Source organism: Clarias gariepinus, chromosome 3 (assembly GCF_024256425.1).
Source record: "Clarias gariepinus isolate MV-2021 ecotype Netherlands chromosome 3, CGAR_prim_01v2, whole genome shotgun sequence".
Classification (NCBI taxonomy): Eukaryota; Metazoa; Chordata; class Actinopteri; order Siluriformes; family Clariidae; genus Clarias; species Clarias gariepinus.
This window is the reverse complement of record NC_071102.1, coordinates 46,907,501-46,925,158: the sequence shown is the minus strand read 5'-3', so window position 1 is coordinate 46,925,158 and position 17,658 is coordinate 46,907,501. Positions and strand designations below refer to the sequence as shown.

General features: G+C 46.9%; 1 protein-coding gene across 1 annotated transcript in view; it reads left to right on the top strand.

The window, feature by feature from the left end:
* Nucleotides 1-17,658, top strand: part of LOC128519304 (low-density lipoprotein receptor-related protein 1B-like) — a gene marked incomplete at its 5' end in the record, with an annotated part of 288,531 nt that overhangs the window by 95,028 nt on the left and 175,845 nt on the right. Inside the window, 5 exons of the mRNA XM_053492987.1 lie at nt 5,512-5,670; nt 5,766-5,948; nt 12,629-12,829; nt 13,198-13,443; nt 13,569-13,766. Coding sequence (XP_053348962.1) covers nt 5,512-5,670; nt 5,766-5,948; nt 12,629-12,829; nt 13,198-13,443; nt 13,569-13,766 — 987 coding nt within the window. The remainder of the gene's footprint in view (nt 1-5,511; nt 5,671-5,765; nt 5,949-12,628; nt 12,830-13,197; nt 13,444-13,568; nt 13,767-17,658) is intronic.

Below are 17,658 nucleotides of genomic sequence, written 5' to 3'. Positions count from 1 at the left end.
ATCCTGTCGCTAAAGTTATGTTCCAAAGGCTTTCAAAGGCTACACTCGATGCTGCGTGAAAACGCTATGGGAACATCTTGTCATGTTGCCGGTTGTGAAGCATGTGTGTACCAAACACGCCAAATTTCTGGCTTTTATAACCTCGGTCAGGTGACGTCATCTGATAGGACGCACCTGCAGGTTATAAATAGGAGTGAACCGGAAACATTCCTCAGATTCTTGTCTTCACCTAGTTGTGAGCGTGTGTGTCTAACCAGCAAAAATAAGTGTTTAACTCACCGAAATAATGGCGGAGTTTAAACGAGATGTCCCTCCGTGTGTATAATCCATATCGGAGGGCGATCTCTACACTTTACTGCTTCGATTAAGTGCTACGCGCACGCCTCGCATTCCTTGAGAATCTTCGAGCCGCCGCGCATTCCTGGGGCTTAAACTCATGCATCCGGCAGAGCAGTGAGAGACGGATTTAAAACTCCTTTCTTTCGCGTTCTCATCGGATCGGGAAATCCCTCTGTCCGCTCGCAAGCGCGCGCCGCGCTTCTTGTGAATGGGCAAGGATAAACATCCTCTCTTGCTTCCGCGGAGATGGTAATAGGCTCTAAGCACTTAAAAAAACAAAAACAAAAAAAACATAGACGGCAGGTTCTGTCGGGTGGCCGGGGGCGGAGCCTCAACGACGCTCTCTCCCTTTTTCTTAGCAATCTCCAAATAAGTTAACCCTTTCATGGAGTAAGCTGTATTCATCCCGCCATCAACTTATTTATTTATTTAAATATAATTGAGGTAGAAACGCGGAGTTATATGATGACACCCAGATAGAAGAGACGCTTCCGGGCTATCTCTCTTCTGGGACATCATCCTTTCTGAAAAGTTATTATTTCCTTTCAAGCTGTGTAGACTTTTTATCTTCCCTGGAGGGAAAAGCTTTTCAGGCAGCAGGTCAGGTTGGCGCATTGCACACCATGGCGGTTTTGCACGCCTACCAGGCTGACCTGCTGAGAGACTTGAGTCTACCTCTGCAAGGTAAGGCGTATTGGATTTACGCCGGGCCACAGACTTGTCTCTTCGTGCAACAAAGCAGACGGCTCGTGCTATCGGCCGTTTTATGGCTGCTATGGTCTCCGCGGAGAGGCACTTGTGGTTGAATCTCAGGGGCATTAAGGAGAAGGATCGTGTATTCCTCCTCGATGCCCCATCTCGCCTCCCGGCCTACTTGGCGATGTCGTTAACTCGGTCGCCACTAGGTTCATGAGGCGAAGTTTGTATAACAAGCCTTCGGGAAATTCCTTCCCCGCCTTGCTCAAGAGTCGGGACTGTCGGCCACCCAGTCTCGACCGGGTCTGACTGTTGCTAGGCATGAAACACACAAGGAGAGTGTTTTTGAGCTGGGCACCCCCTCGCAAGACTGGGGTGTGTCACGCAATCCGCCTCAAAAGAGGTCAGACTATATTTTCTTCACAAAGAAGCCCTGAGGTTCATGTGCCCAGGACCGTGGGGGGTGGCCCCCCAATGGGGAGAGGCACGCAGAATTCCTTTTAAAGAATAAAGTGTTCTCAGTGGCACCCCCAGGAGGTTGGTGTTCTTGCTCCGCCACCACTGGTGTTTCGGGCAACTCCAGTCTCCAATAAAATGTTTGTTCTTCGGGTTTTTCCTGCCGTGTTTCAGGATGCCGAACATCTAACATCCCCCCCGTTTAACCAAGCCGCTGAGCTTTGCCCCTTTCTGAGAAACTGGCAGCGTGGAAGCTACTGCCAAGTATATCTCCTTGGGCACTAAGCACTGTACAGAGAAACTACAGGATTCAGTTCTCACATTACCCTCCGCGTTTCAATGGCGTGGTCTCCACTTCCATGAAACCGGAAAGTGCAAGAGGAACGGGGGGCTGCGTCCAATTTTTTAGATTTTGCGGGCTTTACCGCTATCTAAAAACAAATCAATGGAAATATTGCCACAACACAGGAGGTTCCTGAGGTTCGCTTTCGGGGGCGAAGCTTACCAGTATCGGGTCCTTCCATTTGGTCTTGCTTTTTCACCCGCACATACACAAAATACATGGATGTAGTTCTGGCTCTTACGACTCCAGAGCATCCGTATTGAATTACTGGCCTGGGCTGGCCCAGTCTCAGTAGCTAGCACTTCGACATCAGCATGTCGTTCTAGCTAATCTTTGTTTCCTAGGATTGAGATCCAATGCCATGAAAGCATGCTCTTTCCTGTTTAAAGGACAACATTTTTGGGTGTCACATGGAATTTGAGCGTAAGCGGGCACAGCTGTCTCCCGCTCGTGTCGAATCCATTCTCAACACCGTCAAGGAAATCAAGCTAGACCAGAAAGTGACCATCACTTTCAGATATCTTAGCTCTCATGGCAGCTGTATCCACGGTGACACCTTTGGACCTTCTGCACATGAGAGCATTTCAGTTGTGGCTAAGAACCAGGGGATTTTACTCTAGGGCCAATCCCCAATAAGGGCTACGCGCCAGGTGCTTCGTACCCTTCCTATGTGGTTCAGACCCCGGTTTCTGACTCTGGGTCCCACTCTAAGTTCGTCTTGTCGTCGCAGATGCTAACGACAGACGCTTCCCTCAGGGGCTGGGGTGCGGTCTTAAATGACCGTCCAGCCCAAGGGAGCTGAAGAGGCCATCTTTTTGCGCGGCACATCAATTGCCTCAAAATCATGGCTCTATTTCAGGCCCTAAAGCACTTCCTCCAGCAGTTGAGACTACCATGTCCTAGTGCGGGTGGACAACACTATGGCAGTCTCGTATATTAATCGCCAGGGCGGACTGTGCTCGCGCCGCTAAATAGCTAGCGCACCAGATTCCTGTCCCTCAGGGCGATTTACATTCTTGGAAAATTTCATGTAGCGTAGGTGGACCTCTTTGCCTCGCAAGATCAGCAAATGTCCCCTTTACTACTCTCTGACTCTAAGTCAAGCTGGTCTTCCAGCCAGCGTAATTAAGACTATTCTAAGTACTAGGACTGCCTCCCCTCAAATAGAATGTATTTGAAAAGTTGGGATGGTTTTTCTAAATGGTGTTACCTCTCTAAGAGGATCGGACAGCTATTGCCCTCTCCTATGAGCCGCGTGGGCTCACTTCGCCTCTAGGAATCAGGGCTCATTCAACCAGGGGAATCGCCTCATCAATTGCATTAGCAAGAGATATTCCCTTGCAGCAAGTATGTGACACGGAGGGTTGTCCTCTCCACACACATTTGCCAACATGCATCCTATTGTTTTGAAGCCTTCTGTCTTCCGCGTTTACAGCTTCGGAGCAGGAGAGACTTCACTTACTGTGTCCAGTACGTGCTCTTTAGATTTACATCCACCGCATTAGCCAGTGGCGTAAGTCAGAGCAGCTTTTACATGTTTTGAAGCCTCAAGCGGCGTGAGAGATGCTATTGCCCTCTCCTATGAGGCGCGTGGGCTCACTTCGCCTCTAGGAATCAGGGTTCATTCAACCAGGGGAATCGCCTCATCAATTGCACTAACAAGAGGTATTCCCTTGCAGCAAGACTTCACTTACTTTGTCCAGTACTTGCTCTTTAGATTTACGTCCACCGCATCAGCTAGTGGCGTAAGTCAAAGCAGCTTTTACATGGTCTGGGGCCGCAACGGGGGGTGGCCCCCACTACACTGGGCTTATTGCCCTCTCCTATGAGGCGCGTGGGCTCACTTCGCCTCTAGGAATCAGGGCTCATTCAACCAGGGGGATCGCCTCATCTATTGCACTAGCAAGAGGTATTCCCCTGCAGCAAGTGTGTGACACGGAGGGTTGTCCTCTCCGCACACATTTATTACATTTATAGTTTGGATGTTCATGCTACTCCGGGCTCACGGGTCCTCGAGTCAGCTACCCAGACATAGTTCTGAGACCTTCTCGGCCTTGTGCGCACACGCTACACAACCTTGGAGTCCAGACACTCGCAGTGCGGTGCCGTTGGCACTCTCGTTCCCATAGCGTTTTCACGCAGCATCGAGTGTAGCCTTTGAAAGGGAACGTCTCGGGTTACTTTGCTGTAACCCTGTTCCCTGAAAAGGCGGGAACAAGATGCTGCGTCCCAATGCCGCACTGCCTATGTGACCGGACGTCCGTTCAGACAAATCAATCTGAGGAATGTTTCCGGTTCACTCCTATTTATAACCTGCAGGTGCGTCCTATCAGATGACGTCACCTGACCGAGGTTATAAAAGCCAAAAATTTTGCGTGTTTGGTACACACATGCTTCACAACCGGCAACATGACAAGATGTTCCCATAGCGTTTTCACGCAGCATCTCGTTCCCGCCTTTTCAGGGAACAGGGTTACAGCAAAGTAACCCGAGACGTTTTCATATCCACCTACAGCCGGTTGCCATGATTTCACTGGCTAATGCAGGGCTAACGGGACATTCGCTCACATGACACGGATCTGGAACAGATACACACATCCTGCTCCTGTGCTCCCAGTGATCCAGACCCCATCTGCCCTCTGCACCTACTGACTCCCTGTGCTGAACTGGACTTCATGTTAATTTAAAGAATTTGTTATATTGTACTCTCAGCTGCACAACACACATGACGTTATATCATCTCTATCTGTTATCACCCAGATGAGGATGGGTTCCCTGTTGAGTCTGGTTCCTCTCAAGGTTTCTTCCTATTACCATCTCAGGGAGTTTTTCCTTGCCACTGTCGCCGTCACCCTTGGCTTGCTCATCAGAGACATTCCATTCATTCATCTCGTTATTATCTAGACACATTTTTCTCACACATACACACATATAAATTTTATTTGGGAGTGACAAGGATGGATAGGATTAAGAATGAGTTTATCAGAGGGACAACCCACGTTAGATGTTTTGGAGATAAAGTCAGAGAGGCCAGATTGAGGTGGTTTGTACATGTTCAGAGGAGAGATGGTGAATATATCGGTAGAAGGATGCTGAGGTTGGAACTGCCAGGCAGGAGGTCTAGAGGAAGACCAAAGAGGAGATTTATGGATGCAGTGAGAGAGGACATGAAGTTAGTGGGTGTAAGAGAAGAGGATGCAGAGGATAGGGTTAGATGGAGGCAGATGATTCGCTGTGGCGACCCCTAAAAGGGAACAGCCCAAAGACAAAGAAGAAGAAGACACACATATAAATTTTATAATTTTTTTTATTCTTTCATTTTTGTGAAGCTGCTTTGAGACAATGACCGTTGTTAAAAGCACTATATAAATAAAATTGAATAGAATTGAATTTATAAACCCAACACAAATCAGACGTGTTATGTGATCCAGCGACGTGAGAGGTGATGACCAGGATGTGGGCGTGTACACCGCGAGACTCGGGGTGGAAGAAAGGATCAGATCCTCGAGTCCTCTCGTGTCACTAAATCTCGGCACTTCTCAGATTCCATAAACCCCACCTATCAGCTTTAGGCGTGTCACTTACCCCGCCCACTTTGTCTAACTGTGCTGTAAAAAGAATAATACTACTGATAATAATAATAATAATAATAATAATGATACTTTGTTCCTGTGTAGAGGATGACTGTGGCGACGGCAGTGACGAGCTCGAGTGTGTGCGCGTGTGTTCAGTGGGTCAGTTCCAGTGCTCCAACGGGAAGTGTGTGCCCGAGCACTGGGTGTGTGACGGAGATGACGACTGTGGAGATCAAAGCGATGAACACACAACCTGTACAGGTAACACACACACACACACACACACGTACACACACACAAACACACACACACACACACACACACACACACACACAAATGCTTTGTCTCTTTCCCAGCGATGGCGTCTGTTAGCGAATGCGGTGAGGCGGAGTTCCGTTGCCGTGGCGACGGGTCATGTGTGCCGCGGCGATGGCGCTGTGACGGCGACGCTGACTGTGAGGACGGGAGCGATGAGGTCATGTGTGACGGCGTGCGCAGAGCATGTGACCCCAAAGCAAAGTTCACCTGTAAGAGCTCAGGTGAGACATCTCCAGGTGCACTGTGGGGATTGTGCAGACCTGTGTGTGTGTGTGTGTGTGTGTGTGTGTGTGTTAGAGAGAGAGAGACAGACAGAGAGAGAGAGAAGTGTGTGTAGTGTGCTCTCTGAAGAGTCTGCACTTACCATCAAACTCAGACACACCATCTGACACTAATTCCTGTCTCTGATCTATGATTGGGATGAGCTGGCACGTCTCCCTCTGTGTGTGTGTGTGTGTGTGTGTGTGTGTGTGTGTGTGTGTGTGTGTGTGTGTGTGCTCCGTCAGCTAATGCAGCTGGTTCATGGTCAGTACACATTTCTGAAAAATTAAAGGTACCTTGTGCTTTACCTTGAGAAAGTGTGTGTGTGTCTGTGTGTGTGTGTGTGTTTACAGCGTACAAATACAGCTGTCTGTCTGATTGACTGTAGCTGTCTATCATTTTATGTGTACAACTTGCTGTCTCTCTCTCCGCCTGTCTCTCTCCACCTGTCTCTCTCTTTCTGAGAGTGTGTGGAAGGCTGTTTGGCGTCCTGCCCAGTTTTTTTTTTTTTTTCGGAAGACTGTTTATTTATTTATTTATTTATTTATTTTTGTCTCTAATGAGTGATTTTGTTACATTTTAAAAAGTATAAAGTTTAAAGTGAGAGAGAGAGCTAGCAGGCACCATGGCCTCTGAGGCCGGTGTGGAGACTCTGTCCCTTCGACATGGCGTCAGGTGCGTCCCGGAGGACGGCGTGCCGATTGAGGACGTGTTGTTAGCGGTGGGGGAGCAGGTCGGGTGTGAGAACATCTACTCCGCCTCCCGGATGAATAAAGCGGTGGTGGTGTTTGTGAACAGGGTCGACCTCGCGAGTGCACCGACGCGGAGCGGAATATGTGTGAGAGGACCCGCTGTTAAAGTCACCCCACTGTCTGTCCCCGCGGTGCGGGTGGTCATATCTAATGTGCCTCCGTTCATGAAGGACGAGGCTATAATGAAGGAGATGGCCCGTTTGGGGAAGTTCGTCGGCCCCATGAGAGCCACATCCCGCTCTGGTGTAAGAGCTCCAACATGAGACACGTCCTGTCCTTCCGCAGGCAGGTGCTAATGATCTTAAACAACGAAGATCAGACCCTGGACGTGAACTTTAAATGTAAAGAGGGGGACAGCGGCTACACCGTCTTTGCCACCACGGAGCCGCTGAGGTTCTTCGAGTGCGGGGACGTGGGACACAAGAGGTTGAGGTGTCCACACGGAGCCGTGCAGCCGGAAAGCTTCAGAGTCAGACCCTGAGTGAAGTAACAGCATCCAGCACAACAGGTTCAAACCCAGACACGGCCATAAACATCCAGGAACAAACAAACAGATACCTACAGGAACTAGAACAGATACAGATACCGGGATTAAATAAGAAACATTTAGCAAGAATGTTATTAATAAAGGAAAAAAAAAAAAGAAAAAAAATCTCAAAAACCCACCGACACTCAGGAGGAAGAAAAAATGGACGGAAGCGAAACGAACCAAAAACAATGTGTGTCATGTGACTGATAAACCGTAATGCATTACTGTATAAACTCCTCTGCCCTAAAGATGTGAGATCTTACACCACCACTTTCCCTCTGACTGTTTAACACACCACTGATACTGGAGACTTACACACATGATGATGTTAATAAACTTCTCTGTTCACGTTATGATACAGATCACGTATGCACACAAGAACACGCCTGTCACACCATGTGCTGATTTTAAACTTACATTGTTCCTCTGTCACTACAGTCAGGTTCTCCCGTAGCTGTGTTCCGCTGTTTCTTTTCAGATCACTTCAAACACAGAAGTTTATAATTAGCATAATGCTATTTGTTTAGACACCGGAGCTCTATTTGAAGCGCACAAACTAAAAAATATTTTATTCCTTTATGTGTTAGTTAGCATTAGCTACAGTGCAACAATGCTGCTAAAACCCTACAGTGATGTTGAATTAATCAACACGCTTTAAAATTTAATCAAACATTTTGTTAGTTGTAATGGGTTCTCCTTCATCCCCATGCACCTCTTCCACCTAAAGAGACCGAGCTGAAAAGGAGGCTGCAGGTCCTGACCAGCTGTTTGTGACTTTACAGCAGCAGCAGTTAAACCCCAGGAGAAGGGTCCGATGCAGTGGAGGACATCCTGCCTTGTCCCAGTCCCAAGGAAGTCATCGCTATCCTTCCTCGATGGGTACTGATCAGTCTCAAGATTCAGGAATTTCATTTGTCACATGCATGGTTGTGCAAGTTCAACAGTAGTGAAATGTAATTAAACTGTTAGATTTCATACAGTGAGGGTTTTGGAGAGGACGTTGTTGGCTCATGTCAGACTTCGGGGTAGAACCTTGGCGGACACGCTGCGGTTTGGTTACCGCTCTTAAATTTGTGTAGATGATGACAATATTGATCTTCTTAAACAAGGTTTTTGTCACCTAGGTAAAGCATGCAGTACTGTAAGAATCATGCTCTTTCATTTCTCCAGTGCCTGCTGGAAGAGAAGGTCCAGAACACACAGGTTGACACTCTAAATACCCTGAACAACTTTAAATCTGTTCTCAAGTGACTCTGCAGTGGTGCGGTGTGTTAATGGGGACCAGGAAGCTGAGAACTGTGGATACTTTATGGATTGGTGCCAGAGAAACCACCTCATCCTGAATGTGGCCAAGACCAAGGAGATGGTTGTGGACCTCAGGAGCACCAGGACTACACTGAACATGCTTTATATTCTGGTTGAGGAGGTGGTGGAAAGCTACAGATACTTTAAGGTTCATCTTAACAACAGGATTGGACTGGAAATGCAACACAGACGCTGTGTACAAGAAGGACAGAGCAGACTTTTATTAGTCTGTTGTTGCAAGTGAAATGTTCTTGTAATCTGCTGGGGCAGCAGCATCAGGATAATCTCATCAGGAAGACTATCTCAATATTGTGGGCTCCCCTGGAGTGTTTGGAGCTGGTGGTGGAGAAAAGGATGTTAGACAAACTGTTTAACATCATGAGGAAACATTTCACATTCCCTCCACAACCTAAACAGTCCAAACAGTGGAGCACTTTCAGCAAGAGAGCGCTTCAGCCCCGCTGTGACAGAGAACTCCACAGGAAGTCTTTTCTGCCGACTGCAATTAGACTTTACAATAACTCTGTGTCTCTGACATCACTATAAATATACTCATATATGTTCTGTAACTATACTGTTAATCTGTTCAGATCTCATCAGCACACCTTCATTTACAGTCTCGTAGGTTCTCCACCTGATTACACTGATGTGATCATCATCTTTATTTCTCTCTTTTATTAACATTACAACTTGCTGGTGCATCATACGTACAGTTCCTTATGTTTACACCTGTATATAGAATCATGTACACACACACACACACACACACACCTATCTATCTATTCAATTCAATTCAATTCAATTTTATTTGTAAAGCGCTTTTAGCAATTTTCATTGCCGCAAAGCAGCTTTACATAGTCAAAAGAATTATTTAGGTTTGTATGAAATGTGAATTTGTATGGATCAAAATGGTCAGTTTGTCCCTGGTGAGCAAGCCGAGGGCGACAGTGGCAAGGAAAAACTCCCTGAGATGGTAAAAGGAAGAAACCTTGAGAGGAACCAGACTCAACAGGGAACCCATCCTCATTTGGGTAAAACAGAGAGCAGTAAATGATCTTCATTTATACAGTGTGTAGGGTGGCAGGCAGTTTAGCATAACAGTTGATGTTAATATGGAGTCCAGGTAGTTTTTGAAGACTCTAGGTAGACTTGTAGGAAGTTCCAGTCCTAAACTAACGAACTGTCAAGTCCCCAGAGAAACAGTTGCCAACACCAGTCGAGGCCAGAACCATTTTCTAGGTAGAGAGACTCATTCCCAGACACCAGACGCATCCCAGAGAGACACACGGGGCATCCATGTGACGAGATCTTCAGCCAGAAGCGGGGCACCAGGATGGGTCAGACAGGTCCGGAGGGCAGAGGGAGTCTGGATCACTGGCAGCTCAGGAACGACATGTGTAGCTCGACAGAGAGAGAGAGAAAGAGTGAAAGGGGGGACAGGAGGAGAGAGGAAAAAGAAAGAGGGGGGGAAAGAGAAGAAGAGGAGAGATGGCAGTTAGGTATGGTCACAGTCACACAATGTATAATGTGAATGTATATTAACTGTAGAGTGCAAGCAGAGACTCCGGCAGGACTAACTATGACAGCATAACTAAAAGGGAGAGCCAGAAGGAAACACAAACATGAGGGCTTCCTGAGATGTAAAGCAAACAATCACCTCACCGTCAGCAAACCTGAGTGATCAATGAGAGTGAGGAAGACAGCATCCAAACATACCAGTTCACCATAATACTCTACGTCCATGAGTCCCCCAGATCTGCTCCTTTACCTATGGAAAATCTATTTATAAAAATGCTTGGCTAAATAAATAGGTTTTTAGCCTGGACTTAAACACTGAGACTGTGTCTGAGTCCCGAACACTATTTGGAAGACTATTCCATAACTTTGGGGCTTTGTAAGAAAAAGCTCTGCCCCCAGCTGTATTTTTCATAATACGCGGTACTGACAAGCAGCCTGCATCCTTTGATCGAAGTAGGCGTGGCGGATCGTAAGACACTAGCAGTTCGCTCAGGTACTGCGGCGCGAGACCATTTAATGCTTTATATGTCAAGAGTAGTATTTTGAAATCAATGCGAAATTTCACAGGGAGCCAATGGAGTGAAGATAAGATAGGGGTGATGTGCTCATATCTTCTGGTTCTGGTGAGGACTCTCGCTGCTGCATTCTGGACTAGCTGAAGCTTATTTATGCATCTAGCTGAACAACCAGACAGTAAGGCATTACAATAGTCCAACCTAGAGGTGATAAAAGCATGAACTAGTTTTTCTGCGTCGTTTAGCGACAATAAATTTCTTATTCTGGCAATATTTCTGAGGTGAAAGAATGCTATCCTGGTAATATTATCTACATGTGCTTCAAATGAAAGGCTGGAATCAATAATCACACCAAGGTCTTTTACTGTTGCATTTGATGGAACAGAAAGGCCATCTAAAGTTACGGTGTGATCTAAAATTTTACTCCTAGCTGTATGCGGTCCTATGACTAGAACTTCTGTCTTATCCGGATTTAGCAGAAGGAAGTTAATTAGCATCCAATTTCTTATGTCCTGCACACATTGCTCAATTTTAGTAAGCTGTTTTTTCTCATCAGGTTTTGCTGAGACATATAACTGTGTATCGTCGGCATAACAATGAAAACTAATACCATGCTTACGGATTATGTTGCCCAGAGGAAGCATGTAAAGGGAAAAAAGCAGTGGACCTAAAACTGAACCCTGCGGAACGCCAAACTCCACTAGAGAACATGCAGAATAATCACCATTTAAGTCTACATACTGATAACGATGGGTCAGATAGGATCTGAGCCAGGAGAGGGCTGTACCCTTAATTCCCACTACATTTTCTAATCTGTGAAGAAGAATAGCGTGATCAACAGTGTCAAAAGCTGCACTGAGGTCAAGTAATACAAGCATAGTTACACAACCCTGATCAGAGGCCAATAGAATGTCATTTACTACTTTAACGAGCGCTGTCTCTGTACTGTGATGAGGCCTAAATCCTGACTGATACAGTTCATGTATGCCATTTCTATGTATATATAAGCATAGCTGCTCCGCTACTATCTTTTCCAGGATCTTAGAGATAAAGGGGAGGTTTGATATTGGTCTGTAACTGGACAGCTGACACGGGTCGAGGTCAGGTTTCTTAATTATTGGTTTGATAACTGCTAATTTAAAAGATTTTGGAACATAACCAATGCTGAGTGAAGAATTAATTATTCTCAACAGGGGTTCTATTATTGCTGGTACTATCTGTTTAAGAAAATGTGTCGGTACAGGATCTAATATACAGGTTGATGAATTTGCAGAAGAGATGAGTGAAATTAGTTCATTCTCTTCAAGGGGAGTAAAGTATTCTAGGTTCTGGTCTGACATGGCTAGATTAACATCTGCATCAATTACATTGTTCGGTTTCAAAACCTCAATTTTATGCCTAATATTTACAATTTTATTATTAAAAAAGTTCATGAAGTCCTCACTAAGTTTTTTATCTCTAATAATTTTTCTTTTGACTGGAGCTACATTATCTAGGGTATAGCGAAATGTCGACTCTAAATATTCAGTCGCCTGATCGAGTTCTGTGGGGTCAGACGGTGATCTAATCGAAGTTGGGAACTCTGGGAGATTACTGATAAAACTCTGTTTGGTAGTTGATGTGAATGTACGTTTCATACGGTAGCGCGGCGCTGTGTGTACATTATTATTGTGACACACTTGAATTGAGACAAGATATATCTATCTATCTATCTATCTATCTATCTATCTATCTATCTGTCTGTCTGTCTGTCTGTCTATCCATTTATCTATCCCTCTTTCCTTATATGTTTTATGTAATAATGTTGCAGAATGATTGTCACTATTTCATACGTTTTTTTTGTGCATTATTTTGTCACCTGGCCCCGCCCACTTTACTTGGCTAATGATTTGATTTTTTGTAAATTTTTATTCACCAAGTTTGAAAACATTTTAATTAGTTAAATGATAAGTTAAGTGTTTGTGTGTGCTTATGTGTGCTTATGTGTGTGTGTGTGTGTGTGTGTGTGTGTATATACACAGGTAAGTGCATCTCTAAGAGCTGGGTGTGTGATGGCGATCAGGACTGTAAGGACCGCTCTGATGAGGATGGGTGTGTGAGGTCAGTGTGTAAGCCTCCCTCGTTCCCCTGCGCTAACGACACGTCCGTGTGTTTACCCCCGGAGCGGCTCTGTGACGGACACGCCGACTGCACCGACCGATCGGACGAGGCTCCGTACTGCGGTCAGTAACACGGACATGTAAAGGAGTGTACACGGAGTGTAAAGCTCTGAGGCGGAGCCTGTGTTCACACCAGCGGTCGACAGGTCTTGTAGTTTTTCTCTTGTGGGCGTGGCCTGCGCAGTGTGTGTAGCTACAGTGTATGAAGCTAAAGCTAACAAATGAATCACATTAATCATATTAATTAATCACATTTATTAAAACAACTAACACACTAGCCATGTTCGGATTAGTGAGGTGAGATAACTGTATGAGCTGTGATCATCTCCAATCACCTGCTGGTGTGAACACGGGGCGGGACACGGAACAGAAACCACGAGTAACTTAGTAAATCCCGTCTGTCTCTGTCTCTCTCTCTCTCTCTTTTTCAGATCAGTGTATGCTGAATAAGCACGGTTGTAGTCACGGCTGTGTTGTAGCTCCAGGTAAAGGTGCGGTATGTGTGTGTCCTGCCGGTTTGTATCTGGGCTCAGATAGCCGAAGCTGTGAATCGCAGGATGTCTGCGCAACACATACACGCTGCAGTCAAGTGTGTGAACAAAACACACACTCCGTCACGTGCTCCTGTTACCCCGGGTGGAGGCTGGAGGCAGATGGAGAGAGCTGTCGGAGCACAGGTAATACACACACACACACGTGGTTAAAATGTTTAAGGGGAAAATATTTCGTGTTAATCCCCGACTCTTTAAGCCCCCCACACCCCCCCACCTAAGCCCCTGACTGTGGGTTTTATCTTTTTCAGATCTGTTCGAGCCATTTGTGATTTTTTCAATTCGTCATGAAATCCGGCGCATCGACCTGAAGACGGGGGATTACAGCCTGTTAGTGCCGTCGCTGAGGAACACCATCGCTTTGGACTTCCACTTCACTCAGAAGCTGCTTTACTGGACCGACGTGGTCGAGGATCAGATTTACCGCGGCAAGATCTCCGACAGCGGCGGTAAAACACACATTATACAACACTTAATTCTAATTAATCTGATTGAACGAGAGGCGTTATTCCACGAGTGCTGATAACAGACTGTAACAGCACTGTGATGTGTAACTATACTGTATGTATGAGTGGGCGTGTCCCAGGTGTTGGTTAATGACACTAACTGTGTGTCTCAGCGTGGGTGAGAGTAGGTCTGTACGGTCCGCAGTACAGAGGAGAGAGCAGCTGTCTAAAAAAAAAAACCCACATTCACACCCAGTCACAGAAGTACTTTCAGTAAAAACGTCTCGGGTTACTTTGCTGTAACCCTGTTTCCTGAAAAAGCGGGAACGAGATGCTGCGCGACTCGATTCCTTGTGACCGGTTGTAAAGCACGTGTGTGTCAAACACGCCAAATATTTTGTCATGTATAACCTCAGGCAGGTGACGTCAACCGATGAGGTGCACCTGGAGGTTATAAATAGGCATGAACCGGAAACACCCTCAGGTCAATTTTGTCTGAAGGATGTCCAGTCACGCATGCAGTGCGGCATTGGAGTGCAGCATCTCTTTCCCGCTTTTTCAGGGAACAGGGTTACAGCAAAGTAACCCAAGACGTTCCCTTTCAAAAGTGCACTGCAAGTGTCTGGACCCCTAGAGTTGTGTAGTGTGCGCACAGTACCCACAAGGAGTCCTAGACATAATCCTGGGATGCTGACCTAAGGACCCGCAAGCCTGGCATCCCCCTATGAAGCCCGACCAATGTCTTGCGGAAAGGCAGCCTGCCGCATGCCATGCTTGGAGGCCCCTCTTACCGGAGCAATAGATGAGGCAAGCTTCCTGGTCGAACAGCCCTAATCACTAGAGGCAAAGTACGCGCCTCATAGGCTAGAGCACTAGCATCTTTAACCCGACTCGTTTAATGGCGGCCGCCCTTGGGCTGCGGCCTCACGACATATGAAACCCTGCTCTAATTTACGGCCCTGGCTTAATGCAGAGGTGCGCTGTAAATTATAGAGCATGAGCTGGACACAGCGAATGAAGACTTACTGCTCCGGAGCTAACGGCGGAGGACAGAAGGCTTTGACTTTGGGAGATAGTTGGGTAAGAATGCAGAACGGCTTTTTTTTTTTTTTTGCAGAAACTTCCAGCACTGGAACAGTTTGGCAGTGGCCTGGGTCTACATGTTTTATGTCCTGGAATGTAAAAGATCTTGAGGGACAGAATTTGTCCTGTCCTCCTAGGCTAGGGCACTAGCATATCTAACCCAACTCGTCTAATGGCTGCTGCCCTTCGGCCGCGGCCCCAAGACGTATGAAACCCTGCTTTAATTTACGGCCCTGGCTAATGCGGAGGTGCACTGTAAATTGAAGAGCATGAGTTGGGCACAGCTAACGGCGGAGGACAGAAGGCTTCAACTGTGGAAGATAGTTGAGTAAGAATGCAGAAACAGCTTTTCCCAGCCAGTTGGCAAAGCCTAAGCACACTAAGGGGTGCTTTCCACCAGCCCCATCAGTGGACTGGGTCTGCATGTTTCGCCATGTCCTAGAATGTAAATGATCCTGAGGGACAGAATTTGTTCTGTCCTCAAAGCAGAACCTAGTGCGCTAGTCTTCTTAGCGGCGCGAGCTTAGTCTGCCCAGGCAATATTTACAAGACTGCCATAGTGTCCGCACTAGGACATGATAACCTCTTGACTGCTAAAGGGAGTATTTTTAGGGCCAGAAATAGAGTCATGGTTTGGGGGCAATTGATGTGCCACACGAGAAGATGACCTCTCCAGATCCCTTGGGCTGGGCGGCCATCTAAGGCCGCACTCTGGCCCCTAAGGGAAAACGTCTGTCGTTAGCAACTTGCGACGACAGGACGGACCTAGAGTGGGACCCAGGGTCAAGGACGAGGGTCTGAACCACATAAAAAGGGTACGAAGCTCCCGGCGCGTAACCCTTATTACCTCTGGGGATTGGCCCTTGGATAAAATCCCCAGGCAATTAGCCACCACAGAAGCGGTGAAAGTTACTTCCTGGGTTAGCTTGAACTCCTTTACAGTGTTTTAAATAGACTCGACGTGCGCAGGAGACAGCTGTGCCCGCATTGCGGTCGGATCTCACATGACACTCAATGTATGCTTTGTGTAGGAAAGAGAACGCCCAAGAGTAACCCTTGTTGCCTCTCAGTTGCTGGAGGGAGTATTTCAGGGCCAGAAATAGAGTCATCGTTTTGGGCCAATTGATGTGCCACACGAGAAGATGACCTCTCCATGAGTCTCCTAGAGTGGGACCCAGAGTCAAGGACGAGGGTCTGAACCACATAGAAAGGGTATGAAGCTCCCTTTCTATGTGTGCGCGTAAGCCTTGTAGCCTCTGGGGATTGGCCCTTGGATGAAATCCCCCAGCACTAAGCCACCACTGAAACCACTCTGTGAGCGGTGACATTACCACCTCGCCTTGCTTATACTCCTTTAGAGTATGCTATAATGAATTCGACGCGCGCAGGAGACAGCTGTGCCCGCATTGCGCTCGGATTCCACATGACACTCAACTTCATACCTTGTGTAAGAAGGAGAACGCTTTGTGGCGTTAGGGCTCCACCCTAAGAAGTGAGGTGAGCTAGGGAGACGTGTTGACGCCGACAGAGGGGTGGTGATGGTGGTGGCTGTTAGGTGTTCGGGTTCCTCCTGCCATGTTTCAGGACACCGAACACCTAACAGCCACCACCATCACCACCCCTCTGTCGGCGTCAACACGTCTCCCTAGCTCACCTCACTAACACTTTGTCCTGAGGATACTGGTTTTCCACAGTGCTTCGTGCTTAAGGAGACATAGCTGGCAGAAGGTTCCCCGCTGCCAGCCTCTCTAAAGGTGCACGAACTTTGACACCTCGGCTAGATGGGTGTGTTAGGTGTTCGGCATCCTGAACATAGACGGAAGGGACCGAACACCTAATGATTTACTGGAGGCCGCTGCTCTCTCGAAACACCAGTGGTGGAGGAGATTGAACCACGGCCTCCTAAAGGTGCTGGTCCTCTTTATTTCTTCGTACCTAAAGAGACTTTAAGACGGCGAACCCGAGCGTGCGGGACTTTAATAGGAAGAAAATTGCAATACTTACCTGCTCCCTGAAGCCCGAGGATAGCGTGCTCTTCCCCCAAACACTCAAACAGAAAACGTGGAGATTGCCCTCAGCGAGATATTCTTTTACACGGAGGGACAGACTCGTGTCTAACTCTGCCATCTTTCTGGTAAGTAGTAAGACACTTTCTATTTTCACTTCCTGTTAAAAAATGCTTGCACACATGCACACACACAACATGGATCCTGAAGAGAAAATGATCTGAGGGTGTTTCCGGTTCATGCCTATTTATAACCTTCAGGTGCACCTCATCGGTTGACGTCACCTGCCTGGGGTTATACATGCCAAAATATTTGGCATGTTTGACACACACGTGCTTCACAACCGGTCACGAGAAATCGTTTCCCATAGCGCTGTCGCGCCGCATTGAGTGTAGCTTTTGAAAGGGAACAACATTTGATAACGTTATGTCGTCTTAAACAACACGCCGTCTCTGCACTAATCACTTCTGAATCGCTAAAGTCCTTCTGAATCGCCCGCGTTGTTCTGTTTACAGCTAACGCTTAGCTACAAAGCTAACTAGCTTCTAACACAAGGCTGAATCCCAAATCCCTCTCTAACCCCTGTTTAAGGGCACTACTTGGTGGGTGGGATTGTACACCCTACATAGTGCACTAGCTTTACATTTAACACTATTTGGGATTCGAACTCAGAACCAGGAAGTTACCGGAGCTGATGTTCTAAAGTGTAATAAGTGTAAATATACAGTAAATCTGGTGAGTTCCTTAGGACTGTCCACCACCTCCATGGTTTATTCTCATCACCTTTGGTGTACAGAGTACCAGTT